General features: G+C 37.2%; 1 protein-coding gene across 5 annotated transcripts in view; it reads left to right on the top strand.

The window, feature by feature from the left end:
• The window catches only part of NFAT5 (nuclear factor of activated T-cells 5, tonicity-responsive), a 125,098-nt gene that overhangs the window by 91,371 nt on the left and 17,002 nt on the right, over window positions 1-16,725 (top strand). For 3 of the 5 annotated variants that reach the window (XM_006878650.1, XM_006878652.1, XM_006878648.1), the window contains 2 exons: window positions 914-1,046; window positions 4,882-4,965. In XM_006878650.1, coding sequence (XP_006878712.1) covers window positions 914-1,046; window positions 4,882-4,965 — 217 coding nt within the window. The remainder of the gene's footprint in view (window positions 1-913; window positions 1,047-4,881; window positions 4,966-16,725) is intronic. The other 2 variants (XM_006878649.1, XM_006878651.1) reach the window with 1 other exon arrangement.

Below are 16,725 nucleotides of genomic sequence, written 5' to 3'. Positions count from 1 at the left end.
AATGTGAATGTGTGCCTGGATACTCTTGCTGTTTGCAATCAGATGTATCAGATTAAAAGGGGAACAAAATATAAAAAATGAGATTGCAAAGTAAAGGAAAACGGAACACCAAAACTGAGAGTGATATAAAAGAAAAAGAATCAAAACAAACTAACTAAATCCAAAAAAGCTAAAGGAAATAAAACAAGAGACAGAAAAAAAGGAAAGACATTGAAGGAGATTGTACTGGCACCTGATTAGTGCTGTTAACCTCTATGGTAGTAGAAAGTAAAATATCTCACTTAGGATAATGTGTCTGCTAGTTCAGGAGATGATTGGAGTTGAACTACCCATTCAGGTCAGAGTTGGTGGTCATCTGAGAGGTTACTGAGTCTCTAAGTTGTGATATAGCTTATGGATGCCACCTTTTCTAGTCTTAGGACTATTGAAGAGTAGGGCACCCAGCCTGGAATGGCATTTCTACTGCCTTGAAAGGAGCCTAGGGTAGTCACTTGGCTGTGGTTGTTATCTTTTTTACTCTAACAACAACTGAACATAGGCGAAATAATCACTGCCAGCCTGAGATACCCAGAGATGGCATTCACTGTCCCACATGTGCTGACTGAGGTTTCTTCAAAAGAATACCTAGTGAGAGGCAAAGACACCAGTCAGAAGTAGTGCCCCTACCAATCTAGGGATTAGCTGCAGTCTGGGTATAGTATAGTTCACAGGCTTTCAGAGGGAGTCTCTATATCTGAAGTCCATGAACAAGTTCCTGAACCTGATAAAAGATGACATGGGCCATAGGCAGAGCTAGGATGTTCTGAGAAAACCTATTTTCATTAAATTTACCGCTTAAGTAGTACTTGCATGAAAATTTTTCAGATTTTAAATCAACTCTTTCTCCTTTTTTGTTCCTTGTTCTTTCAATTAGAATCATCTTATTGTGAAAGTTCCCCCATATCATGACCAGCATATAACATTGCCTGTATCAGTGGGAATATATGTTGTAACCAATGCTGGAAGATCCCATGATGTTCAACCATTCACTTACACTCCAGACCCAGGTATGTCAGAATGAAACATTGTGAACTAAAATGAGTGATTAATTTCTCCTTTTTTGGATGGATATTATGACTAATGTATCAAAATAAAAATGACTCACGAAGATGAATTTGTCATAGTTTGCTTTGGTTATCACATTATGTCCTAACAAACTGCTACAAAATACTGCTTTTATTTTTGTAATAGAAGAATCCTATCATAATCTATGGTCTGTCACAGTTTCACACTCCTGGCTCCATTCAATTCGTGGAGGTCTTTAATGCTGCAGTCAGTACTTGCACTCTCTGTCTACTGTGGAGGCCTAAGAATACATACACAGCTTGAGTACAGAGAATCTTGGAATACTGAGTATGGACTTACTTCAGAGTTTAATTTCAGACTACTCCATTAAAGTGAATAGTACAATAAAGTGAGTCACACAAATTTATTGGGTTCCCACTTAAAATAAAAGTTATGTTTATACTATAGTCTTTTTTTAAATGTGCAACAGCATTATAAAAAAAAGTTTTAAGTATTGTGAGAATTACCAAATGAGACATGAATTTAACACATGGTATTGGATAAATAGTGCACATGGGCTTATTTGATGCAGAGCTACCAAAAAACTTCAGGGTTTTTTGTGGGGGAACCTCCAATAGTATCTGTCTGTGAAGTGCAGTGAAATGAGGTATGCCTGTGCTTGGTATGTAGTTTAGAAGTAGGATGTTAGGGCTCAAGTGAACATTTGTTTACTCTTCATCCTTTGTCCCTTTGAAACCTCAGAACCTATACCTCTGTTATATTGTAAGCATGCTAGACACCTAATTACTTGGCAGTCTCAATTTGGGGTTTTTTTTTTTTACGTTACTGTATTAAGGTACAGAAATAATATTAGACATTGTTTTCACTACTATGTAGTGGTAATTCCTGTGAGAAGTAAGTTTATTTAGGAGTATCTTCTGTTAAGATCTTTTTGTTTTGCTTTTGTTCTTTTTTCTTGTTGTGTACCCTCGAATCCGATCCAACTGGCACAGGAGGAGATTGCTGCTCCTCCAGCAGAGCATCTGGTGGATTTGAGCCATGACGTTTATGGATTGCAGCACAGCTTCTTGCCAGTAGCCCACCGGAACTCCCTTAATAAGCTTATTTAAAAATAGGAATTTTAGGTGAGCTCTAGTGGTGAGAAGCTGCACTGGAATCCCAGAGGTGTGTAGTTCGAATCCACCAGATGCTGTGGTGGAGAAGGAGGGACAAGCTCCTCCTGTACCAATCAGATCTGATTTGATGGTACACACAAAAAAAATATTTTTTTTTTTAAAAAAAAAGTAGAAACTACATTTCTGTTTTTAAATATGGTGGAATTAATGCCGTCATGCTTAAAATTGCATGTCAGTTTTCTTTTCAGTTCCTTACAAATCATTTGTTGGCCCCACCTTATTATATATTTTATGTAATATTATATATTAACATTATTATTATTATTATTATTATTATTGTTGTTGTTGTTATTATCAATGTCAAATTGGAACCATCTCATAGCTGAGCTACCCATGGGTTTTCAGAGGCCGTAAACCACATGGAAGGAAAGTGACAGTTTTTCTCCAAAGAAGCAGTTGTTAGATTCATATCAACTGCTTTTGGGTTAGCGGCACAGTTGCTGCTAACCAAAGCTTCCTAATTTTTAGTTAGAATTCTTAGATAGAGTTTTATTTATTACTTTCCTCAGTGGAAGAAACTGGTAGGAGAGTATGTAACTAGAATGCAAGCAGTCTGAATATTTCAGCTGCTCTGAGGAATAAAGATGAGCAGTCTCCTTGAGCAAAGAATTAGAGTCTTAGGAACTTGATTGAAGGTTCCTAACTTGACTTGACAGCCATGGGTTTTTTAACAAGATACTAAAATGAAGCTGACTCAAATTTCATTTTGGAATAAATTGTTGTTAAGGTCCATGAAATCAGAAACAACTCATAGTTGACCCTACAGTGGATTTTCAGAGGCTATAAATCACATGGAATGAGATTGCTCGTCTTTCTTCTGTGGAGCAACTGATAAATTTTAGCTTGCTTTTGGGTTGTCTGTGTGCCTCCTTTACCCGCTAGACCACAAGAGCTCCCTTTGGAATGAGCTATAGAGTGAAAAATAACATTGAGAAATAGAAATTTAAGACTTTAAACAAAACTAACCTTCTTAAGAAAGAACCTACACATTATCTTTCAAAAGTGATTTCTGTTCTTAGGCTCAATGAATTTATTGTTGGCATTGTTGATGTAGTCTTACGCGTGGTGATGCTGGCAAAGTTCTTAGTTTTAAGATTTTGCCTAAGTGATAAAAACATTTTATCCAGTTAGTATGTTCATTACTTTTTATGTATTTTATATTGATTTGCATACAAAATTTGTAAACATTGTGTTTCATATTAAACATTGTTTCACACATTCCTTCATTTACATTGTGTTTTATATGATCATTCTCATACATTGCATTTTATAACCGGTAGCCATTGATCTATGCCCCCTATCACCCTGTCTTTCCAGGTCTCCACTAGATCTATCCTAATTCCTTCACACCCTCCCTCTCTCTACTAAACTCTGCAACCCTATTACTCCCTTCCTCCTCCACCCTGTGTTCATTATTTTAATTCACTTTAAGCATTGACTAACACTTTAAATTGCCATATTTTTTTTAAAATCATTTATATAGGTGAATGATTTGTTTTTAATTGTACTTGTTTTTAATTGGGAAAAACATATTAGGGGTACAAGGAGGTGAGGGTTGGGGGCAGAAGGTTGAGGATGGGTCAGGATGCAGTTGCAGAGCTGCACAGTTTGGTCGGTAGGGGGAGCAGGTGAAGGAAATGATGAGGGTCCAGTGGGGACCAGATGCTACAGAGGAATGACAAGCATTTTCCAGTAGTAATTAAACCAACTGTCTTATTGATTTGGGAATTGGATGCCGACTCTCTGGCTACTTCATGCTGAACAGGGGCGTAGATGTAAAGCGGGGAAGGGAGGACGCTTTATCACCTTACTGGTGGTCTTGGGTTACAGCTGCTTGCCTTCTTGCTCTGTTAAAAGGTATTTTCCTGTCATTTGCTCCCCTCTGGACTGCAAAGTGTTTTCCCAGGTGGGTCCAATGGGCATGGTTGGTTGAACCCAGAGGCTCCATCCTCCTTTGCTTCCTTAGCTGTCAGTTGTATTTCCTTTTTGTCACTGGCACTGGGTTCAGGGTCAATTCTGGAATAAAACTCAGTGTTAAGGTTACCTATAGGAAAGGGAACAAACCTAGAGAGAACAAACTTGTGAGTTACAAATAGAAGTGCTTTGAGGGTGTTGCTTTCAGGTTTACTGTGGGGGAGGGTGGCAGAAGGTGGCTAGGTAACATTCTCTGGATACCCTAGGGATTCTTTTTTTCCCCCCCCCTTCCCCACCCAGGGATCAAATGGCACAATCTGGGGACTGAGGAACTCACCCTGAGGGCCACGACGGCTCGCCCCGAGCCGGGAGCCGAGGGCAGCCTGCCCCAGGCAGAGAGCCGAGGAATTGTTGTACTTTTTAATGTCTAATACTAATCTTCTCACTTGATACATTAACATGTGTACTTACAGGAAAGATTCTTAGGTGGCTTTTTTGTTTTTATAAGCAAAAAAAAAAAAGTGAAGCATATGCTTTATATGTTTTATAAGAAACATGCTTCTTCCCACATGAACATTGATGAGTGTAGAGGATAAACTCCTGGTCAAAAACCCCAGAATTTTTACTAAGCGAATGATTTACTGATGTTTTATAATGAAAACTTTTATTATGCATAATATGAAATAAGTGCCACTCCCCCCCCTTTTTTTTTTTTTGTTTTAAATAGCAGCAGCTGGTGCTTTGAATGTAAATGTGAAGAAGGAAATGTCTAGTCCGGCAAGACCTTGTTCTTTTGAAGAGGCCATGAAAGGTACCAAATTTATTCTTCTCAAAAATTGTAATTAGGGAGTTGGAAACATGATTCAGCAATGATTCCACCACAGTGGGCTTTATCAGTTTTCTTACAGAGCTGTTAGTGGTACAGTGGTTAAATGAGGAGCTTCTAACAAAAACATTACCAGTACAAACACCTCTACAGGAGTAAGATTTGGCAGTCTGCTTTCATAAAGATTTATAGCCTTAGATACCCTTACGGGCTGGTTCTAACCTGCCGTACAGGGTCATTATGAGTCAAAGTTGATTCATCAGCTATGAGGTTGGGGTTTGTTTTGTGCATTTTTCATTTTTGTGGGTTTCTTTTAATCCCTATTTCTCTCTCTCTCTCTAGTATTTTATTTGTTCTTACATACTTAGAATTGTTAGCAGGGTCTCTTTTCTTTTAAACAAAGATTTAACTTAGTGAAATACAGAGAATGAGTTTACCAGCTTCATATTCACCATATCCACATACTTATTTTTGGCACCATGTATTAGAGTAGAAGAATTTTTATTTCCTTTTAGATTTCCTCATACATTGAAAAATCTTGAAGGGAGATAGATAGATATATATATAGATATATAGAGAGAGAGATATCTCTCTCTATATCTATATATATATCTATATATATGAGATAATATATTAATGTATATAGGGTTAGTTAATATTAATTTTAATTACTCATTCTTTCTGCTCATCATTACTTATTTCTCTGTCAGGCCCCAGAGACAAGAAAGATAGTATATTTGTATCTTTGGAATATTGTAATGTTATACATAGTAAATTCTTTTTCTAAGCATATTTCTCATACTACTACAGTGTGCCGTGATGATGCTTTTGTGCCTTTATATCTGATACTGCTTACATGATGGTCATTGATTTATTCCTGTAATCTTAGTTTTTACTTATTTTTTTCTGAAATTCATGAATCAAATAAATGTAATTTTTAAAAATATTCAGTTATATTTTCAAGGGACATAAATATGCCTAGTAAACATTACCAACTACTATTAATTTTTTTTTTGTCTATGTAATAAAATTCCTCATTCACATGTATATTATGCTTAATATAGTTTGCCATTTACCATTTTTTACCCTAAATACTTTTTTTAGAGTAGATTAGGCGTCTTCAACTCAAGGCACCCCAGTGAGTGCACAGAGAAACAAAATGCTGCAGGCCTTGTGTCATCCCCATCATTAGTTGCACATCAACGTGTGGGCCAGAGGATTTTAACTGGCTTATTTTTAGAATTAGATGACTACATCTGTCTTTCTAATGTGTTTTCACATTGTAGCAACACACAAGCTTCTCCTGACCCACAAGTGGTTGCACATTAGGTGCATTGACTAGAAGTCTAAAATGAAAGTTAAGAATTCCTCTATTGAATCCTCACTGCTCCCAGTAAGGAATTATGTGTGTAAATATACTATCAAGATTATGAAGTTAAACTGTAGGAAAATTTATAAATGTTAGTCAAAACTAACATTTATTGAACATATACTGTATGCCACGGTTTTTTAAGTATTATCTTATTTAATCTTCCCAATTCTATAATTCTCATTTCATAGATGAGGAAGCTGAGGCTCCAGAGAGTTTAAATTATTTGCCGAAGGTCACTTAGCTAGGATTAAAAAAGGATCGGTTGAGCTTCAGTATGTAAGGTAATACATCTAAGAAAAATAATTGAAATCATGTTTATAAAATGAATAATTTTATAACTACTTAATTATTAAAGAAAGGGATGTTTGTGGTCTATCCTTTGCCAGCTCTGGGGCATCCAGGCTCTTCTTCAAAATTCCTTTGATGCTGCTTTCATTAGTGCAGTAGACTGAGCAGAATCTAATCACTGTGGAATTTCTTATATTTATAAGATTATAAATTTAAGGTAAAAGGTTTTTGTGGTTTTTTTTTTTAAGGTAAAAGGTTTTAAATACTGTGTTTAATTTTTTATAATACAAAGATAGTCCTTTGGTTAGAGTCTTGGTAGCATAAGAAGTTAAAAAATACATGCTACTCTTTTTCACAATTCATATTTTATTTTAAACTGACAGTTACTTTAACATCTAAAAATGTGGTAAAAATATTTTTTATAAAGGTACCAAGAACAGTGACGTAAAATTGACTACTAAGCTATCTCACTGGTTTATTTTTTTGGTCATTTCACATATGATTAATTGGTAATTTCTGATTTATTTTAAAAACAATAGTATTTAGAGCTAGCAATTGACCTTGACAAATAGATTATTTTTATGATTCCTTAAAATTAGTATTTTAGTAAACCAATTCCAAAGTGTTGTGTGGGAGATTTAATTAGGTATTTTTAATACAGATTTTTTTAATACTATTGACTAATGTAATTATTAATTAGATCTTCTTTCATTATGAATATTAAATAATACAAGTGACTTTTAAATTTGTATAATGGCAGTATATCTTCAAATAATATTCTTACAAATAATCATTAATTACAGAACCTGATAAAATATACTTTTAAGGCCAAATATTGGAACTTCTCTCTGTAACGTGAGAATGTAATTCTTTGCAGGGACTGGTAGAGAGAAAACTACATAGCTACTTAGTGAGATAAGAAGTCCTATGCTGAGATTAATTTTTATAATCTAAGTGTGTATATATTCTTACAAAAGTAATATAAGTCAAATTATAACAATGTAAGGTATTGCTAATGATTCTTTGGGAATACTTCCAGAAAAATATTTTTTACTGTGTATAAACTGAGAGATTGCTGTGATACAAGTTTTGGACATAGGGATATTGGTATCCATTCTCCCAGTTTCTCTTCTTGGAGAAAATAAAATCTTTTTGCTGTTAACTACACTGTATGGCACGTGTGTGTATGTGTAAGGTCGAGTTGCATCCTCTGTGGTTTCAGGGCTTTTAGATGCAGAATACCACAGTTTTCATCCAAGATTCCTCTAGGTGTGTTCTTAACGCCAATGCTTTGGATAGTGGTAGAGAGCTTTACTGTTTTACCGTACAAAGTAGTTTTTTTCTATGCTTCATAAATTGTATAAGTATAAAAAATGGTTAAGAGCATATACTTCTGTGATAATTACAACAATGTAGAAAGGTTTAGGAACTTAAAAGAATCATAGAGATGATAAGCAGTTGAATAAATTAAAGCTTAAAGGAGTTATGGTTACACAGATAATAAATAATGGTGATTGCAGCTGAATTTTCTTTGAGAAAACCATATTCTTACCATTTTGTTCCTTCTAAATATTATTTCATATTTCTTTGTCCATACATGTTTACATTTGGCATAAATGTTATTTGGCTAACAACAGACAATAAAGATTGTTATCTCAGGAGTTCTGATGTCAGAGTGATTAAGTGTTCAGTTGCTAACTAAAAAGTTAGTAGTCTTCACACCTACTCCTGAGTGAAAAGCATTTCTACTCTGTCCTGTGGATTCCACTTAGTCAAAATTGACTTCATGGCCATGTGTTTGATGTGGCTATGTTTCATAAGTTGTCATTATTTAGTATGGATGAAAAAGATGATTACTTGGAGGTGTGACATATGTTACCAGTTCCATTGGTTGGCTTGTTGTTTTTCCAGAAATTCAAATGAATATTGGGTGGTTAAATAAGTTTACCTTTTTTTTTTTTTTAAATTTTATTTTCTTTTTTTTTATTACTGTATTATTTTTACGTGTACCATCAAATCAGATCTGACTGGTACAGGAGGAGGTTGCCTCCTCCTTCTCCAGCAGAGCATCTGGTGGATTTGAACCGCGTACCTCTGTGATTCTGTGGCTGACTCTGAGAAGAATGGGAATCCCAGAACACTTGATCGTTCTAATGCGAAACTTATACTTGGACCAGGAGGCAGTCGTCAGAACAGAGCAAGGGAACACTGCATGGTTCAAAATTGGGAAGGGCGTACGCCAGGGATGCATCCTATCTCCATACCTTTTCAACCTATATGCAGAACAGATTATCCTGGAGGCTGGGCTCTATGAGGAGAAATGTGGGGTCAGGATTGGTGGACGATTTATCAGTAATCTGCGTTATGCGGATGACACAACCCTGCTTGCTGAAACTGAGGAGGACCTGAAGCGCCTGCTGCAGAGTGTCAAGGACTGCAGCCTACAATATGGATTGAGGCTCAATGTCAAGAAGACAAAGATTCTCACCACTGGACCAATTGGCAGCATCAGGATGGATGGTGAAGAGATTGAGATTGTACACAGCTTTAGTTTGCTTGGCTCCATAGTCAACAGTCTTGGCACCAGCAGCCAGGAAATTAAAAGGCGCATTGCCATGGGAAAGTCTGCTGTTAGGAACCTCTCCAAAGTGCTGAAGAGCAGTGGTGTCTCTCTGGAGACTAAGGTGCATCTGATACAGGCCATGGTCTTCGCAATCACCTGTTATGCATCAGAGAGTTGGACAATGACCAAGGAGGATAGAAGGAGAATTGATGCCTTTGAGCTGTGGTGCTGGAGAAGAGTATTGAGAATACCATGGACTGCTAAGAAAACAAATAGATTTGTCCTGGAGAGGGTTAAACCGGGTGGCTCCTTGGAGGCAAGGATTCTGAGGCTCCATCTAACATACTTTGGACATGTTGTGAGGAGAGACCGGTCCTTAGAGAGGGACATGATGCTTGGGAGGGTGGAGGGACGGCGCAGGAGAGGAAGGCCCTCTATGAGGTGGATTGATTCAGTGACTGGGATAATTGGGATGGGAGTGTCATAGACAGTGCGATTGGCACAGGACAGAGCGGAGTTTAGGGCTGTTGTACATAGGGTCGCTATGAGTCGCAGGCGACTCGACGGCACATAACAACAACCTCTGCGATTGCAGTGCAGCGTCTTGCCACTAGGCCACCAGAGCTCCCTATAAGTTTACCTTTTAAGAATTTACTACACTTTCCACTCCCTAGGTAATTCAAAACTTCACTACTTGTTTGTGATTTTTTTTCTAACTTCAATGGAGTGTAATTTCCAGGTGCAAGAGACTTCTTATTTATCACAATTTCCAGTGCCTGGAAAAGTATATCCCTAACGTGATAAAAACTTAACTCACTACCATCATATTTCAATTCATAGCTACCTTCCATTGGGTTTCTGAGGCAGTGTTTTTCTTGCAGAACATCTGGTGAAGTTGAACATTTCAGTTAGCATCATAGCATGCTCTTTTTTAGCATGAAAAGAGCTCTCTGTAAGTTGATACCAACGTTGAGGGGAGGGGGAAGGAAGGATATATTGACGTCCCACAGGCCATTTAATACTGTTTAAAGGTCCATTAAAATATAGTTGTGAATTTTGGGAAAGTTGGTGTAAGACTAATTTCTCCCTGTTCCTCCTCCCCAAATACAAATAAATACCTTGGAAATAATTCAACAGACAATCACAAAAGGTCTTGGGAAAAAGATAGATTTTCCAGGGATCTCAGAACAGGAAGAACAGTGTTCTTATTTCCCATTTATCCTGTACTTGGCACCAGAGAAGCCTACAGTCCTGAACTACCAACAGCCGTAGACAAAAAATATATTCATAAATAAATAAGAAAAATCTATTCACTCTCTTCTAAGGACTGGAGAAGGGAAATTCTTATAGAGACGCTTTCATATCTAGTGTCACCTGCTAACTCTTGCCAAAAGAGTTTGGGAACCAGCTCATCTCCCCACCACTCACACACCACCACTGCCACCACCCTACGTAACCCCCGCCAATAACAACAAAGTCAATTGCTTATAGCAGAAGCAACAGCAGTACATGGGCAAGTTAACCCAAACCATGTCCTTTACCATTTAAGGAATAGAGAGCCCAGTCGGCTTATAGTGATACCTAGGAGGGCCATCACCCACTAGGCTCTACTTATGCCAGCAACAGCAATGAGTCAGTCTAGCTACAGGAATAGCAGCAGCTGAATTCAGCAAACCAAGAAAGCAGTAGGCAGGCCTTCTGCTTCTGTAGCTTGCACCAATAAGTAGTCTGACTGGAGCTGAAGCAGTAAGAATGATGAATTAAAAAAATATAATTACGTTTTAGAAAGCTAAAAGTCCTTTGCAACTACAGCACACAAAAGTAGATAGAAATCTACACAGATTAAATATGACCACTGCTAACTAAGGTCAAGAGTCATCTAACATTATATCTAAGAGGTCCATATTAGAATTTAGATCTTAAGAGCTCTGGTGGCCTAGTGATAAGGAGCTATGCTGCCAACACAAAGGCAAGCTATTCAAATCTACCACCTGCTCCCCAGAAGAATGAACAGTATTCCGTGCAGTTTACTGCTTCAGAGTCAACTATGAGTTCCAAATATGATTCCAACTCGATGGCTATAAATAACAACAACCTACTAGAGTCAGTAGTCCTCTGACAATATACCCATGATGTCATGTTCAGTTTAGAATTTAAAATTCCTTGTCATAAGAAGAACCGGAAAAATCACAACTTGAATAAGAAAAAATTGGAGAGAAAAAAAGACAATAAACTAGTATCAGTTATGAAAGCATTGGATGTTAAAACTGTCTTACAAAAGTATCAAATAAGTCACAATAAAATTGCCTCAACGTGTAAATATAATTTTCCTCTAAATAAATGCAGAAATAGAAGACCTCAGCAAAGAAGCAGACATTATAAAAAAACAAATAAATGTTCTAAAACTAAAAAAATATATAACTTGGCCTCAGGATTGGAGGAACTCACTGTATAGATTCAGTAGTAAAACAGAAATGACAGGATAACAGCTATTAACTGAAAGGGAAAGTAGTAGAATCTATAAACAGAAAGACAATAGATACTTAAAAAAATATATAAGAACAGATCCAAGGGATCTGTGCAACAGTTATATATCCGAAGACCCAGAAGGGGAGGAAAGGGAAGTATTCTTAGAAATAATGGCCAGGAAGTTTCCTATTTGGTGAAAGACACAAATGTACAAATTTAAGAAGGGAAGTAAACTCCAAATAGGATAAACTCAAAAGACATCTAAACCAAGACACATCATAATTAAACTTACAAAAAGTAAAAACATGAAGTGGAACACCATATTTCAGATGTTGAAAGAAATAATTTGTCAGCCTCAAATTCTATACCTGGCAAAATTCTTTCAGATAAGGTTTTCTCAAATAAAGTAAAACACATCAGCAGAGAACTGCCGGAAGTCCAGGCTGGGTTTAGAAGGGGTCGTGGTACTAGGGATATTGTTACTGATGTTAGATGGGTCTTAGCTGAAAGGAGAGAATACCAGAGGAATGTCTATCTGTGTTTCATTGATTATGCAAAGGCATTTGACTGTGTGGATCATAACAAACTGTGGCTGACTCTGAGAAGAGTGGGAATCCCAGAACATTTAATCGTGCTAATGTGAAACCTATACTTGGACCAAGAGGCAGTAGTCAGAACAGAGCAGGGCAACACTGCATGGTTCAAAATTAGGAAGGGTGTCTGCCAGGGATGTGTCCTGTCTCCATACCTTTTCAACCTGTATGCAGAGCAGATTATCCGAGAGGCTGGGCTCTATGAGGAGAAGCATGGCGTTAGGATTGGTGGAAGATCTGTCAACAATCTGCGTTATGCAGATGACACAACCCTGCTCGCTGAAACTGAGGAGGACCTCATGCACTTGCTGCAGCGGGTCAAGGACTGCAGCCTTCAATATGGACTGAGGATCAATGTCAAGAAGACAAAAATTCTCACCACTGGACCAGTCGGTAGCATCAGGATGGATGGTGAAGAGATTGAGATTGTTTACAGCTTCAGTTTGCTCAGCTCCACGGTCAACACTCTTGGCACCAGTAGCCAGGAAATAAAAAAACATATTGCGATGGGAAAGTCTGCGGTTAGGGACCTCTCTAAAGTACTCAAGAGCAACGGTGTCTCTCTGGAGACTAAGGTGCGCCTGATACAGACCATGGTTTTTGCAATCACTTGTTATGCATCAGAGAGTTGGACAGTGACTAGGGAGGATAGAAGGAGAATTGATGCCTTTGAGCTGTGGTACCGGAGAAGAGTACTGAATGTACCATGGACTGCCAAGAAAACAAACAGATTCATCCTGGAGAGGGTTAAACCAGGCTGCTCCTTGGAGGCAAGGATTCTGGGGCTTCGCCTGACATACTTTGGACATGTTGTAAGGAGAGACCGGTCTTTGGAGAGGGTCATCATGCTGGGCAGAGTGGAGGGACAGCGCAGGAGGTGAAGACCCTGTATGAGGTGGATTGATTCAGTGACTGGGGTAAACGGGATGGGTGTGTCAGAGGCAATGAGATTGGCACAGGCTAGAGCAGGGTTTAGGGCTGTTGTACATAGGGTCGCTATGAGTCGCAAACGACTCGACGGCACATAACAACAAACAACAACAAACGGATTGTTGCCAGCAGACATATCCTTAAAGAATGGCTTCCTTTAGTCATCAGTGTAAACAGAAATCAATAGGAACAGAAGGAGGCTTTGTACTTCAGAAAGCAGAAATCTTTTACATCTAAAGCTAAGCAAATAGTTCCAAAATTGTTATCAAAAGTTCAGTTCTTAAAATACCTAATTGGTAAATTTGACCTAATAAGAAAGAAGAAAAATCTTTTTCCCCTTTGATAGTTTTAGTGGTTTTTTGTTTTTTTCATAGATCTTCTTAAGAGGATACAAAGACAAGGTAAGATTAGGAGAAAATATTTGCAAACCCTTACTCAGCAAAGAATAGGTATCTAGACTGTATAGAACTCTCAAAATTTGACACTGAAAAAGAAACTGTGGGGGGAGCTCTGGTGGCCTAGTGGCAAGAAGCTGTACTGCAATCCCAGAGGTACATGGTTCAAATCCACCAGATGCTCTGCCGGAGAAGAAGGGAAAATTTCCCTCCTGTCCCAGTCAGATCTGATTTGACAGTACACGCACAATAAATAAATTAAAAAAAAAAAAAAAAAGAAACTGTGGGACAGTCACACATTGGGGTATTATACATCACTAAGCAACTTGCAAGAATTTGTGAAATACGTAAAGCATGAATGAAGTTATACCAATTTATTGTAAGTGATAAATGAACAATTTATGGTATACAGTCACTGATATAAAAAGCTAAGGAAGGTTTGTACACAGAATCAGTCTTGGAGGGTTAATAGGAATGAGGAGAGAGAAAGAGGAGGAAAAATTAATAAATAGATAAGTTGAATGAAGAAAAAGTCAATAAATACACAATAGGGTTTGATTAGAAATTATAGTTAATAATTTTTTAGTTGTTATAGGACAAAATGAGAGGGAAATGACATCATGGGATGAAGGGAGTTCAGCAATAAAAGCAATAACCAATCCGTTAAGAATGAGCAGAACATAAACATATACTTCATTGAATGGATATATATTTAGTTAGCAAATACTATATGCAAAGTTGGAACCTACACATTTGACCCTCCAGTGAGTTTTCAGAAGCAACCAATGATATGAGAAGAGATTGCTTATCTTTCTTCTGTAAAGCAGCAATTGGATTCAAACTATGTATCTTTGTGTTAGCAACACAACTCTTTAACCCACTAGGCCAAAAGAGCAAATCAACACATTTAAAACTCCCTGTCATTGAATCATTTCTGACACATAATGACCCACCTGGTTTTCTAAGCTATAAATTGTAATGGGAAGAGACTTCCCTTCTGTCTCCTGCAGTTAGTGGTGGACTGAAACTGCTAGAAACTAATGGCAATTGGTTAACAGTAAAACTCACTATGGACTATGCCACAAGAGTGCCTCCTTAACCATTTGTTGTTTTGTGCCTTCAAGTCAAGTACAACTCATAGTGACCTATGAACAATGTGTCTGAGCCCTGTCCTATTCTGTGCCACTTTCATCATGTCTGACACACTGGAGCCTGACACACTTGAATCCATTGCTGTAATCACTGTATCCATCAATCCTATTGAAGGTCCCTTTTGCTGATTCTTTCCAAACATGATTTCACTTACTAAGGAGTATCCTCTCCTAACAGTGTACCCAAAGTATTGAAACAAAACATCCTCATACTTGAGTCTAAGGAGCACTCTTGCTACACCTTCTCTAAGACACATCTACTTGTTCTTTTGTCAGTCATTGGGATATTCAGTACTCTTTAAACCAAAACTCAAAGGCATTGATCCTCTATCATTCTTCATCATGGTCTAGCTCTCAGATGTACAGTAAGTTATTGAAAAGACCAAGTCACTTTTTTAGCAAATAAACATATTTATTGCAATAGCAACCAGAAGAAAAGGGAAGGATATAGCACTACATAGAGTTACAATGAGTCAGAACCAACTCACCACAGAATTACTTTAAAAATAAAGAGAAATTAAAAAGGCATGTAAGTACCTATATAATACAAAAGAAAAGTAAAGAATGAACAGAGAAACAGACTAGAGATGCATTAAGAACAAATACCAACATTATTGGCATTGGAGGTGCTGGCAAATTGGTTTTAATTCACAGGGACAAAGAACAAACATAGGGAAAAAATAAATAAGCATAACACATTTTTAAAATAGAGGAAAAATAGTAGGGCAATATTTTATGTGATCCTGCACCAGTAGATAAAAATCCAGACACATTAATGACTATATGAAAGATCCAACTATAAGCCGTCTCTAACATACTTCAGAGTTAAAGATACAGAATGTTAAATGTGAAAAACATATTGTATAAATAATAGCCATAAGAAACCTTCAGTAGTTACCAGATAAAACAGATTTTAAGTGAAAAACTATTACTAGAGACTGAAAAACATTACATTAAAAACTTAATAGAAGGAATGTATAACAACTTCATCTTATATTTTGTGGAGTTTTTTAAGATATGTTTTTATCTTGTGATTCTTATGAATATTTACAGATAGTCATCCATTCATTGCTATACATTCTCCTCTCCCCTTCCCCCACCTCAGTTCAGTTTCTTTTTTTTTAAATATTCATTCATTGTTGCACAGTTCCACTCCACCAGTCCTCTTTGCAATATACCTCTTATTCTGGATATGCCTATTACTGGATATACCTTTTAATTGAGATTTTAATGATAGATTATAAAGAACTCTGATTTCCATTCATTCATTGTTGCACATTTTTCTCCCTGCCGATTCCCCTCCCAGTTTACTTTTCTCTTTGAGAAGAAAAAAAAATCTTTTATTGTTACACAATCCACCACCTCACCCCCCAGTCCACTTTACTTTGCAGCTCTTATTCTGGATTCTTGCCATGCATATAATACCTAATCATATATCCGTTTTAAACAGTTTGCTCCCTCATCTGTTTCAATGAAGTGTACATTATTTATGTCCTCTTTTCTTAGTTTCCCCCAAACCCTATTTTATAACAGTGGCATTATACAGTATTTCTCCTTTTGTGATTGAGATCTTTCACTCAACATAATGTCCTCCAGGGTCACCCATTTTGTACAGTGTTTCATGAGTTCCTGGTTTTTCAGTGCTGCATAGTATTCCATTGTGTGAATATACCATAGTGTCTCTATCCATTCATTTGTTGATGAGCGCTTAGGTTGTTTCCAGCTATTTGCTATTGTGAACAAAGCAGTAATAAACATAGGTGTGCATTTAATGCTGTATTTCTTTTAAGCAGTTCTTGTCTTCATCTGTTCCAGTACAGTATTTACCTATCCACTCTTTTCCTGTTCTCCTCCCAACTTCCTCATTTCACTTCTGCTTTGTAAAAGTGGTATTATGCAGTATTTGTCCTTTTGTGACTGAGATATTTCCCTCAGCATAATGTCCTCCAGGATCGCAAGTTATGTAACATTTTACGAGTTCATT

Source organism: Elephantulus edwardii, unplaced genomic scaffold (assembly GCF_000299155.1).
Source record: "Elephantulus edwardii isolate Elephantulus edwardi_28Jun2011 unplaced genomic scaffold, EleEdw1.0 scaffold00001, whole genome shotgun sequence".
NCBI classification, from domain to species: domain Eukaryota; kingdom Metazoa; phylum Chordata; class Mammalia; order Macroscelidea; family Macroscelididae; genus Elephantulus; species Elephantulus edwardii.
The sequence above is the reverse complement of the archived record's forward strand: the minus strand, read 5'-3'. Positions and strand labels throughout refer to the sequence as shown.